This window comes from Cryptomeria japonica, chromosome 2 (genome assembly GCF_030272615.1).
Source record: "Cryptomeria japonica chromosome 2, Sugi_1.0, whole genome shotgun sequence".
NCBI lineage: Eukaryota > Viridiplantae > Streptophyta > Pinopsida > Cupressales > Cupressaceae > Cryptomeria > Cryptomeria japonica.
Window position 1 is genome coordinate 270,227,075 of NC_081406.1, and position 13,322 is coordinate 270,240,396.

A 13,322-nucleotide genomic window follows, 5' to 3' on the forward strand; every position below is an offset into this window, starting at 1 on the left:
TGCCATCAAACGCAAATCATAAATGGTGTGTTTTTTTTCGGAAGAGTGGGGAATGATGGATGGAGACAGCATGATGTGTAGGAATCGAATCTACATAAATATATTTTTTTCCCAGCCGTTTTTATGTGAATTCAATATTCCTTGATTTGTTTTTTTTATGAGCACGATGAGGAAAGAATTAATGTGTGCTATTTTGTGTTATCGTGGCAAATCAAGATTAATTCCAGTCGGTCTATGAGGGTGACAAAAAAGAAGAAGAAAAATTCGTTTTTTTTTGTCGTGGCTCCTAAATATGCTTAGCATGTTTGGGAGACTTACAAAAAAAAACATATAGCACGACTGGAAGTTTTTTAATATGTTGTTCAGAACCATTCTTTTTAAACATGATTTTCCAGACGTTTTGGGTGTTCGTGGTCTTCCTTTTGAAAAATCCCATTGATAATTTTGCTGGGGTAGAGTATTGTGCTTTCTGATGCATGAATGTGAGTGGTTCAGAAACAGAAATAAATAGGGGATAGTTTTTTGCAGAATGGACATATATATCTGTGTGTGTGTGTGTGTTGTGTGAAAAGCATATACAAGGAGAAAGAATCCAAGAGTGTTCTGAAAATATACTCGATTGCTAAATATATAAGTGCAGGCCCTCATTGCAGTAGATGGAGTGTTCTTTCTGAAATCTATCTGAGAAATAATGAACAAGTTTGTGACATTTATGTCATGGTTTTTTTATCCGAAAGGGTTTTCCATAAGAAAAATTTGTGTGGTCTACTTATTGAATTTAAAAGTTTTTAAACTCTCTCTAATACTGATTCAGACCCCCCCACCCTCTAGGCCTGTTAATGGGCTGTCTAGGATTAATCCCATTAAGGGGTGTAATTCTGAATTGACTTGGAGTAAGCCAGATCGAGGATGTGTAAAAATTAGCTTTGATGGCGCTTCAAGGGGGAACCTGGGTATCTCGGGTGCAGGTTGCATCGCGAGGAACGAAGTGGGGAAAATCCTCACCGAGGGAGCTCAAAGATTAGCGGATGGAACTAATAACGAGACAGAAGTCCAAGCTGCTTTGCTTGCAGTTGAGATGGCAGGCATTCTCAAAATTTCGAAATTGCACCTTGAAGGGAACTCCAAGATTGTAACGGATGCAATTACGGGTGGATCATCACAATGATGGAGAATAAATAAATTCATTTTAATAATCAGATCAAAATTAGATTCTTTTCAAGATTTTAAAATTTCATATATTAGGAGGGCTAGTAATGAGTAGGCAGATGTTCTCACCAATCTGCGTTGTGAGTTGGACCTGCAAAGTACCCGATGGTGGGACAGCTCAGGGTCTGAGATGGCAAGGATCGCTTGAGCAAGTATGTGGCAATGATGATTTTGCCTTCAGGATGCACGATTTCAAGTCCTTTACTCCCGCATTATTCTCTCCGTGCTGATTTTCCTCAATTTTTATTTATTTTGAGCCGCCACCTTGTTTAGCTTCATTATTACAATGCATTTGGATTGGACGGAGGATGGGTGGCACGTTTTCCGACGTGTGTACAAGTTTGCAGTGTTATGTAATCAAAATTTCTGGAATTGGAGGCATCAATTTTTGTTGATGAGAAACTTTCTTTCTTCGTTTCCTTGGTAAAGTGTAGGGTGCAGCGAAGGAGAAGGGAGGAGGGCAAAGAAGTTATATTTTCTGCATTTTCAGGAGCTCTGTGATGGAGGCAAACTTCACTTTGCACTCCACTAAACAACAAATGGTGTTTTTGGGGAGAATTTCGGATAAACGCCTAGGTGGGATTTTTTTGTGTGATAAAGAAGAATTTCTGGACATCATCAAGAGATTATTGGGGTAGGAATATTTGGTCTCTGAGTTCCGCTATAGAACCAACATGGACATTGTGTCCATGTTGGTGGCGTGGGGACTTTCTTTTGGCACGAAGGCTAAAGTTGACATGTTGACATGTGTCCCCCTCCATTCTCTGTGTCGTTTGGTCTCCTTGTAGGGCAGAGTCGTTCCTGGGCAGGGGCTGAGGCAACCTTTTGGGTGAAAATGTGATGTCAGACCGAATAAATGTGGAGTACAGACTTTTCTTGCTCTAGAGAGATGGTGCAGATCAAGTGGCAAGAACAGAAGAGGCGTGGGAGGCTTGGCTGAGGAGGCGAGAGAAATGGCACGAGCAGCAAAGAAGAAACAAGACTGGGGTAAGCAGGTGACGAACGAAGGAGGTGCTCAAGGCGAAGCTTCTAGGAGGAGCATGGATGTCAAGTAGGAATTTGTAGGTTTCCTGTTCCATTTTTGTTTAAGTTTCATTGGAACAAGGTAGTTCGGAATAGTAGATTTGATAAGTCAGGTTTGAGATTTTATGTATGTATTCACCCAGTAGGCATAGCTCTATGGTCAGACTTGTGGGGTTCATCCCCTGTGGTTTTTTCATGAAATGATTTAACATGTATGCAGACTTTTTACTTAATATTTTAATATAAAATATATATATATATATATATATAGTGTAGGTACATTTGACATGTGCATTGAGTAACTACAAGTACAGGGTTATTTCTCCACTTGAATTGGTCACTCTAAGTTATTCCCCTATGATGGTTATCTCAGAGATATCATTTTGGGCTATTCTCTTTGGTGGCCACTATTGTACTCAGTTGATTACAAAATGATCCCAATTTTCCCTTATGGTTTTGGATCCGAATCAATGGCGATTCAAGTATCAATGTGTTGGGAAAAACCCATAAACGCATCATTTTACTAGGTTGTTTATTTCCCATTTGTATGCAATTGTATTTTAAAGTTTTAAATCTTGCATGTGAATAGTACTTGATGCATCCGAAATCAAGAAATTATGAAAGAAACGAAAAGGAAAATTGCAATTTGATATGGATTAGAAATGATATTTAAATCATTACACTTAGTTAAGCAGTTATTTGAAATTATTCCTTTAGCTCTGAAAAATTGATTAAAATATTTCAATTATTTGGAAAAATATTAAATTAAAATAGTATTTTGTTATTTGCCTTTAAAAAGAAAATAATTTAGGCATTTTTAAAATTGGCAAGTTGTATTTTTTGAAATGAGAAATTGAAAAAAATAGAAAAGAAATAAAAATAAATTTTGAAAAAGAAATGGTAATAAAAGTGAAAATGAAATTAGAAAATAGAAATGAAAAAAGTCACAAAAGGGAAAAATACTTGTTCTTTTCATTATTCCCTTTTCGACATTTTGCTCTCAAAAGACTCTCTCCCTTAAAATGGAAAATGGTTGGAATTGCTTGGGCTGGGAATTGGATTGCTAGGGAAGATTGAAGGTGTGTATGAATTGCATTTAATTTGGAAAAATTGGAAAGGAAATTGTTGATTTCATGAGCCTTAAACTTGAGGAGATTCTCCTCCCTTATCCCTTCTTTTGAATGCTTTCGTTTGTGTTTGCCATGCTGACCTTAGTGGCTGCATATGGCTTTTAGATTGTAGGTTGAATTTCATGTATTTAAACTGAATTTAAATTGTTTTAAAATTTTGAAAAAACTCCATTTTGTGCCCTTACTGTGGCAATTTTTTTCCAAAATATCTATAGTGTCAATTTTATGTTAAAAGTGTCATGTTGTGCATTTTTTGGAACCAAAGGGTCACATCCTTAGAAATTTAAAATTTGAATTTTGAATTTTTAAACATTCATCAATGGAGTTTGGGAATTTTTTATGGTTTTTTCCAATGTAAATAATTTTTTTAAAAAATTTTAAACTATGACTGATTTTAAATGAATTTTAATGTGGGGAAAGAAGTCTCATTATTACTGTTTATTGAATTTCAGAGCTTCTAGATTTAACTGTGTATTATTTTTCCATCAACATTTCAATTCATATTCTATGATCCATCATCATGTTGTGGCTCCTTGCAACATGATGCATTTTTGTAACACAAGTTGAATGCTACTACAAACAGCCAATTAAATTAATGAAGTTCTCAAATTTTATTGCATGATGGCTTCCGTTTGCATAGGGGTGGGTGTTCAGCTTTTGTAGTCTGCTCGATGGGTAGTTTACCAAAAGACCCCCTGGTCTAGATTTCATCACTTGCCCTTGAAGACAACTGTTTACGACCACCTATAAGGCTCCTACTTCTAAGCATTGAGAACCCATAGATTTTGCCATATGCATTCCATCTAATAGAGCTAAAAAACTTAAATCATTTTTTGTCTTGTTCCTCAAAAAGAAGGAACTACCTTGGATAAATTTCCCATACACATCCCTTAAAAGTTAAAACCAACCCTACACTTACCTTTCCTAGATTCCTCCTTGCTGTTCCAAAAGTTTAGTTTTAGATCGCCCTCCATAGGTGGGGTCCATTTACTATTTCTTCTTTCATTATTTTTTCCTATTAACCATTCAATGGGGTAATATGATTGCTATATATTATTATATATTTACTTTGCAGTAATAATATATATCCAATGTCAATGAGTTCAAACTTTATTTTTGATAAACAGCATTGAAAATTTATTTTATGTTTATATTAAACATATAATATATATTTATTTATTTATTGTTAATGATATATTATGATTTCTTTACTAGTTTCTATAAATGATTTTTTCATATATTATATTATATATTATTTGCACCATCATTCCCAAATTTTAAAAAATAAATTGTCATCCCTAACACCCATCCCCCCCTTTCCAAAACTCCATGGAACGCCGTATCTTCACTCCTTTATAGATATTAATATATTTCCTTCACTATGTTAGAACCCACTTGTTACAGCTTGTTGAGACCCTGTGGCTCAAATTTACAAAACAAACTTTGACAAATCATGCTATATGACTCAAATTCACCTTAATTTAACCATCAATTAGAAATTTAAATGAATATATATAAAGGGTTATTTACAACTTGAGGTTAGCTTTAACTGCCACAAAGAACCTTTACCAAATTCAGAAATTCGTAAGAGTTTAGGGTGAAGTTACCGGTTCGGGTTCAGGCGTAGGTTCAAGTATGAGAACCTGGTTCACTAGTTCGGCAAAATTTTGAGATGGGTTTTGGGTTTCGTTTGGGTTCGTTAGTACAAAAAACAACATAAACATTAAATATATATATGCAGCCTAGAAGCATGAATTAAGATTAGAATGTCACGTAGCATATTATAAACAACAAAACCACCATAAACATGTAATCATCACATCATATAATTCAATTTCAATATCAAAATAACAATATCGAGTTCAAATATCATTATTTCAACAATTGGAACATTAGTTTTAAGTTTTAATCATCAAATGGATTCTAGAAACCATCATCATCATCATTGACATTAATGAACCAATGCCAATGCCAATGCCCATGCCACTTTCACTTGTACTAATAGTGCTCTCGCTTTTCAAGTCCTCAAATGCAACAAGCTAAGAAGTTGAAGCATCCAAGTCAGTATGCTCTGGCTCTATATCCCACATCTTGGACTCCCCTTGCTTGTAGTCATGTTGCTTGTGTGAAAGGAGACACAAATTGGAATGCACCTATACCAAGTTCTCCGCTCTTTTTAATTGCAATCTATTGCACTTTGCTGAATGGATGAAAGAATATGTGCTCCAATTTCTTTTGATGTAGATGAACTAACAACCTATGAAGACAAAGTAAACAACTAAAGTTATAGATTTATAATTTTATTAATACAAATTCTCAATTTTAAAAAAATAATAACTATAAATATAACTTTAAATACTAAAAAATAAATATAAATCGTTAAACTTGTGATAAAATTTTAATTGTGAAGGGCTGCAGGTTTTGGAAGCACTGGCCATGAGCATCCTTCTTAAACCTATGACAAAGAGCGTCAACACTTAAACCATTTGCATTCACAAAATCTTTGAACTCATTTTTAATCAAATCTTGCATATCTCTATATGGTGCAAACCTATTAGAATATTTAATTATATTTTAGTCACCTATATTTAGTTTCTTGTTTAATGGTCATTTAGCTTTTTAGTTAATTAGCTTTTAAGCTTTATTTAGCATTTAGCTTTTTCTTTTTAGTTAATTAGCTTTTAAGCTTTATTTAGCGTTCAGCGTTTTAGTAGTTCACTTTAAAAGACTTGTTCTTAATTTATAACGTCATCCTTGTAATCTCTTTATATACACTTCTATATTGTTGAATAGATTATCCGATTATTGAATCATTCATTCAATTTATTTTTCATGGTATCAGAGCGGGTCGATGGGATTCTTTAAAGTTTGGCGAATTTTTTAATAAAAATTCATGGCCTTCTTTCTGGAATATTTTCCAAATTTTTTTTTTATTGTTTTTTAATAAAAAAAATGATTTTGCTTTTTTGAAGGCTTTTTGAGGGTTTTGAAGGTTTCTGGTTCGTGGGCGAATTTCTTTGTGCTAGGCAACAGTTCATGTTTTTTTTAGAGTTCTGGAGATTTTCGGGCTTGCAACCTGGAGGTTTTTTTTTGCAGATTGAAAATTTTCCTAGGGTTTTTGCAATTTTCGACTAGGGTTTTGACCCTTCAGTTCAAGTCGAAATTTTATTCTGGTTGCAGATTCTTGGTGGGTTTTACAAGACCTCAACTGAGTCATCATCAAATTTTTCTGGGTGCATTGTTTTTTATGCCTCGATTTTTGAGCCATCAGATCTACATTCTGATTTTGGATTCTTGGTGGGTTTTTCGAGAGCTTTTTTGGGTTGGTCTTATATTTTTTTCGGTGCCTCGTTTTCCATGCCTCAAATTTTGTGCCAGCGAATTTGCCTTGGAATTTAAATACAATTCACAATTTTTGCTACTTCTGTGGACGTTGAGATTTTTGCTGGTTTTTTTGGGCACATTTATGCTGTTTTAAGTTTGCACAAATTTTTTAATTTCTGAGTTTCTTCCAAACCTCAAAATTTGCGCCTTAGAATTCGTGCCAAAATTCTCCTCCAAGGTTTTAGATTTTTTGTGCAATTGCTTCTATTTTAATTTTTGAATCAAATTCTTTTGTCTCATGTTTTCACTAGGTTGACCTCGTTCAACCTCTATTTCCGTGATGGCATCTTTAACCAACATCATGTTGGAACACAGTCAAAAGTTTAGTGGCCTCAACCACAACACCTAGAAACAGTGCATGTTCACGATATCTGAATAATGTTGCCTTGATCAGATTGATTTAGGCCAGACCTCGTCTTACAAGTCCCAGGGTTTTTATGATTTTTTCCTGAAAAACTCGATTTTCTGATTTTTTCCACAAAAAATCATGGGAGGGTTTTCACGATTTTTTCCTCAAAAATTGTTCGCAGGGTTTATAATTTTCCCTTAAAAATTATCTCATCTGTAATCTGCGATATTCATGTAAGATTTTAGTTATCTAGGTTTTACCCTTTTTTTCCGCAAAAACGATGATTTGTAACCTCAGATTTCTTGGTTGTTCGCAAGGTTTAGAATTTTTTCCTTAAAATTATTATCTGTCATCTGCAAAGCTTGCATGGGTTTTCTCCACAAAAAATCATGGGAGGATTTTGCTTGATTTTTCCTCAAAAATCAGGGAGTGTTATTTTACCACATGATGTTTGCTATTTTGCCACGTGAGGTTTGTTGTTTTACCACGTGATGTCTGGTATTTTACCACATGATGTTGTCTGGTGTTTTCCCGCGTGATGTTTGGTGTCTTATCACGTGATGTTTTGGGTCTTGCCATGCGAAGTTTCAGGGTTTTGTTCGATTTTTTCCTCAAAAATCGCTTTAGGGTTTTTTACCATTTTTTCCACAAAAATGATGATTTGTATCTTCAATTTTGGAGGGTTTGCCAGTTTTCCTCAAAATCATGGTTTCAAGTTTCAGTTTGGTTACCCAACGTCAGGTTGGATGGATTCTGGTATTCTTGGTCATTAACACTTTTCAGATCCAGGGAGGGTCTCCACCGCAGCAGAGTGTTCTTTTCATTTGTGATCAAAAGACCTGCAGTATCTTCTGTAGGGTAGTTAGTAGATAGAATGACCATTAAGGGAGGGTATTAGAATATTTAATTATATTTTAGTCACCTATATTTAGTTCCTTGTTTAATGGTCATTTAGCTTTTTAGTTAATTCGCTTTTAAGTTTTATTTAGCATTTAGCTTTTTCTTTTTAGTTAATTAGCTTTTAAGCTTTATTTAGTGTTTGGCTTTTTAGTAGTTCACTTTAAACGACTTGTTCTTAATTTAGAATGTCATCCTTGTAATCTCTTTATATACGCTTGTATATTGTTGAATAGATTATCCGATTATTGAATCATTCATTCAATTTATTTTTCAAAACCTTCCTAGCATATCAAGAAATTGATTGTTGTAGTATTTTGGAGTCAATGCATAAACAAGAAGATGTAATGGAGTGGTCATCTTTTTCCACCTTTCTTCAACAATTGCTTGCAATTGTTTGAAGAAATTCTTCTCAGAGTCTTGCTCTTTTGCACTTATGATGCGCTTCATCTTCTCAAGCATTGAGTCAATGCCATCATACACCTCTCCAATGCAAGGCCTATATATGTCAGTGTATAAAATCATGCTCATAATGGGCTCAATCAAACTAAGGAGATATTCCACATGATCCCACCATGAGTCATCTAATATGCTTTGCTTAGTTTTTGTTGCCTTCTCAATGCTTCTTTGCTTCCATATAGACAAATTTTGGTTGATCACCATATTACAAAGTGCCACTTTAACTTTCACAAGTCCTCTCAAGATGATTGTGTTAGATGTAAAACAAATCTCTGCAACCTATGATAGAAATTAAAGCCAAAATGATTAAAAATTAAAGACATACTTTATAGAAGAAAACACACTACACAATCAAATTATGAAAATCAAAAAATCAGATAATGTAAAATTAAATTACTATTTCACTTAACCCTCAATAGCTTCAAACTTGAAAACGATCTAAAAATTCCTTGAGACATGGTGGTTCGCAATGAACATTTGGATGTCCTCAACCTCTACATACACCTCTTTGATCTACTCGAATTTATTTCCAATCTTTTGTAACATAAGATTGAGTGAGTGGACGTGTCCACAAGATATGGTGATATCGTTCCTCAACCAACAAACCAACAACTCTACAATTCTTTGCCTTGTCCATTATGACTTGAACAATGCTACGAAGTCCCACTAGCTCAATGGCAAAGATGAGAATATCAACAATAAATTGCCCATCTTTTACTTGCCCCTCACAATCCACGACTTTCAAAAACATTGCCCCTTTAAGAGACACCACTATGACATTGATCAAGGGGCAATTTCTTAAATCTTTCCACCCATCTGAAACAATGGATACACCTATCTCAATCCATGAATCTCTTATGGATTTCAATGCATCTCCAATCCCCTTGACCTCTCTTTCCAACAAGGTGTCACGCACCTTCTCAAAACTTGAGCCCTTATGCCCTCTTGGAGCTTCATCAACACTTTTCAACATCTTTTTCCAATATAGGGAGCAAACAAATTGAAAGCCAATCCATTTGCATATATACATCTTGGTCGGCAATGTCTCAAATCTCATTTTGGAATGCACTTACCAAAGGTTCCTTTGATCTTTTGCGTAAAATGGGTGCTTCACTTTCAAGCTCAACTGTGGTAAAAAATGAGTGGTCTTTTGCCATAATATTAGGATTAGATGGGAGTTGCATTCCCTTTAATCTTTTTGAAATGGGCTGATTTAATCTACATGCTTCTCTTTCTTCTGCTTCTTCGTGCTCCCTAATATATTTTAACATTGTCTCTTGTGGTATAGGCACACAATTTTTTCTAGGCAATTTTTTATGCCTCTTCCTAGTATTCCATACAAATGGCCTACCACTCGATAATATGAACTATTATGTTCTACATAACATCCCTAGCATTTCCAAAGGTATCCCCCACCTCGTAGAAGCAGTCGTACAATATCAAGATATTTCCATGAAAATTTGGATTCCTTTTTTGGTTTTGTTGTTCATTGTGCCTATGGAGGAAGAGGAAGATATCATTCTAGTTCCTATGGCAAGAAATTTCATGAACACATTCAAAACGAAAACAAAAGATCGGAAAAAATAAGTAAACTAGACAAATGATGTTTCATGTTTGCAAAATAAAAATGGATGAAAAAATTGGAAAAAAAACTTACCTCTTTCATCCAATGGAAGTTTGCAAATGAGTAGAAATGAGGATGCAACATTTGAACAAGCTTCAAAAATCGATCTTCAACTCCCTCTATTTGATGCTACAAATAAAACTTTGCTCAACCTCCAAGAAAAAAACAGCTGCTTGCAAAAGAAATGAGAAAAAATGAAGTGCCCAAGTGTTTTAAAACACACTTTTAGGGTTTGTATGCCTTTTTTAATGAACCAGAGGTCAAAAAATTTGACAAAAGGGGCACCCAAGCGTCCGAATTCGCCTGGGGCAGACCAGGGTGCCTAGTGCACACCTTACCAGACCCACAAGCGGACCAGACCAAAACTAGTACCGGGTTAGAACCGGACCGGGACCTGACCGTGCAAAGTGCAGACCCGATAACTTAGGTTTAGGGTTTAAAGTTGAATGGAATAAACATATTAAAAGCGCCATAGGATATTTCGAGCAATTGGGTAACTTTGAGCCAAAATGTTAAATCTAGATCTCCATAATCTTTCGTTAATACACTAGTCATGAGCTATAAAAATTGACAAACGAAGCAGTAATTAATGACAGCTCTATTTTTCTAGAAACATAACAGGCTGTAGTATTTTTTTGTTAAGTACAAAGATTCCACAACTATATTAATATAATGAGAATGGAAAACTGAGGAATATACATTGTCATTTCAGAAATGATCAAATAAGAATGTCAAATAAAATCTCTCCAAGCCGTTTTGGCATAATGGCAAAGGTCATCTGTAGGAGTATGACCTAAGTTTAAATTACTTAATACATGTGATGGCTTATAACTCCAGCCTAGAAATAGGGGTGCAACGTAATGGGCATTGATAGGTGCGTGTCCTAGGTTCGAATTCCCCACTACATAAGTTGGCACAGCAGACATGCAGCGAGTTTGTAGTGCCAAAAAATATATTCTGAATGAAGAGGTTCGGTTCACATAATTGAAACGCTATGTCGAGCTGAAGAGTGAAAATTCTGAAATTGTTGTGTTCGGTTCCTCTTTCTCTTTGGTAATGAGATCAGTTCCCATGTCCTATGGTCGTTGATTAGAAAAGGCATAGAAAAGTAGTCCAGAATATGTAACATGCAAAATCAAAATAGTCCAGAAAACCTGAATGCTTTTAAAATATATATCTCCATTTAAATGATTCGCTGAACCAAGCAATGCAAAGCAACTCACAGTTTCTGGCAAGCATCTAAAACAAGACAGTCCAAGTTCTTCAAATCTGCCAAGACAGCCGCCACATCATCGTCGACGATCCAGGTCCCGGCTAAGTCCAAAACCCTAGTAGACGGCATATATGATCTTATACTCTTCAGAACCGCCCTTGTCAAAACCCTGGAGGAGGGCAAGTACTTAGAATGGCTTAATTTGACAGCGAAGGGCACAACCCTAGCCATGGTTCGAAACTGACGGCAGGTGCACACCACGGCTCCCAAGTCCGCCACATCATTCACCCGCTCCATTATACACAATAACACCTCTGGAGGGAGATCCATCAGACTCGGTTCTTCTTCTGAACAGTCCACGGTTCGAATACCCCCGCTGCTCATTTTGACGGTGAAGATTCCTTGTTGAGAATGATGATACCGAGCGGGGGCAATTATCCCAACGCTGGCTCTGCTTTGGCTGCTGCTTTCTCCTTCCGCCCATAAATGTGTTGAGAACAAGTGTTGTCTGGATAATAGTAAAACTCATCTGTGATTTCTGCAACTCTTTACATGCTTTTCACCGTATTAAAGACCGCCTTCGATCTGTTCTTTCTTGGCTATTTACAAAAAATCTTCCATGTTCAGAGAAGAAGGAATGTTTAAAACGAGGAATAAATAAACAATAATTATACAGGGTTTCAACGGCCGGTTTTCTGAAATAATTAAAGAGGAAAAATATCCATACCCTAACAATTCTCTTTATAGTTTTTATCTTATCTCGATATTTAGCTGGACTTCAAATTATAATGTTTTAAAAAAATAGGCATTTGGGGTTATGTATTTAATGATATTATATTATTAAGTTATTTGTACATTCATTACATTATTAGAATAATGTACCATATGATGTAGAATATTATCACAAGAACAATATTATCAGGGAGAAGTATAATTACATAAAATTGAGAAATGAAAGGAAGTGAGTATCAAAATACATATTAGGTCTATACTTGTATAAGACAAGATAATAGATAACTGGTGGTACTTGGTTAAGGCTCTATACCCATGATAGATTGAGCTAACTAAAGCTAGTCATGCCTAATAGATGGAGCTAACTTGTGATAGGAGTAACTCAAATAGAACTAGATATTGGAAACCAAATGCATAAGATATGAGTAGGTATATCAGACCCACTTCTATTCTTAATAAGATTGTAATTTTACATGATAAAATCATAAATTTTAAGTGTATTATGGAATCAAAAATTCAATAATGCTAGTGTAAGTCGGTCTTAGATACTTAACTACTCAAGGTTCAATCATCCCAACCTTTCATATTCATAAATTGTGTACCAAATCCAATCATCATGTTGCACACAAGTTCTTTGGATGAAGTAGACAGAAGGACATGAAGGTAGATATGATCACCCTATCCCATACTTTGTGATAACATGAGTGAAATTAATATTTCAAAGAATTCAATTATGCACTCTAGCACAAAGCACACTCCTATCAAGTGTCATTTCTTAAGAGAACAGGTTGCAGAAGAGAATGTCAAATTGGAGTATGTTGCCACAAGAATAGATTACAGATATCTTCACGAAGCCCCTTCCTAAAGAGACATTTGAGTATTTAAGGCAAAAATTTGGAGTAATACTCTCATGATTGTAATAGAAGAGAATAGTGTCTCTTGCTAAATTTGTGCTTAGTGTTGTACCCAGTGGGTTGATGCCTACAAATATTTGTAAAGAGAATTTTATTGTTGGTTGGATTTGGACTATAGATCCAAGTAGTGTTTTCTCCATGATTTTCTCTCAAAAGGGTTTCCATGTAAATATTATGTCACTTAGTTTGTAGATCTTATGTAATGACTATTTTCATGGTTGTTGGAGAAGCCAAAATTTGAAAGCATAATATAACCGCCCCCCCCCCCCCCCCCCCTCTTCTATTATAAGTGTGTGTACTCATCAAACTTGGTTTTAGCAAAAATATTGAGGTGCCTATTATTGGAGAAGCCAAGATTTGAAAGCATAATATAACCTTCTACTTAGTG

At 35.2% G+C, this 13,322-nt stretch overlaps 1 protein-coding gene across 1 annotated transcript in view; it reads right to left on the reverse strand.

Moving 5' to 3' along the window:
* LOC131056056 (uncharacterized) overlaps positions 1-12,005 on the reverse strand; it is a 61,262-nt gene extending 49,257 nt beyond the window's left edge. The window contains exon 1 of the mRNA XM_057990366.2: positions 11,299-12,005. Within this exon, the coding sequence (XP_057846349.2) occupies positions 11,299-11,672 (374 nt within the window). The 5' untranslated portion in view covers positions 11,673-12,005. The remainder of the gene's footprint in view (positions 1-11,298) is intronic.
* Between the last annotated feature and the right edge of the window lie 1,317 nt (positions 12,006-13,322).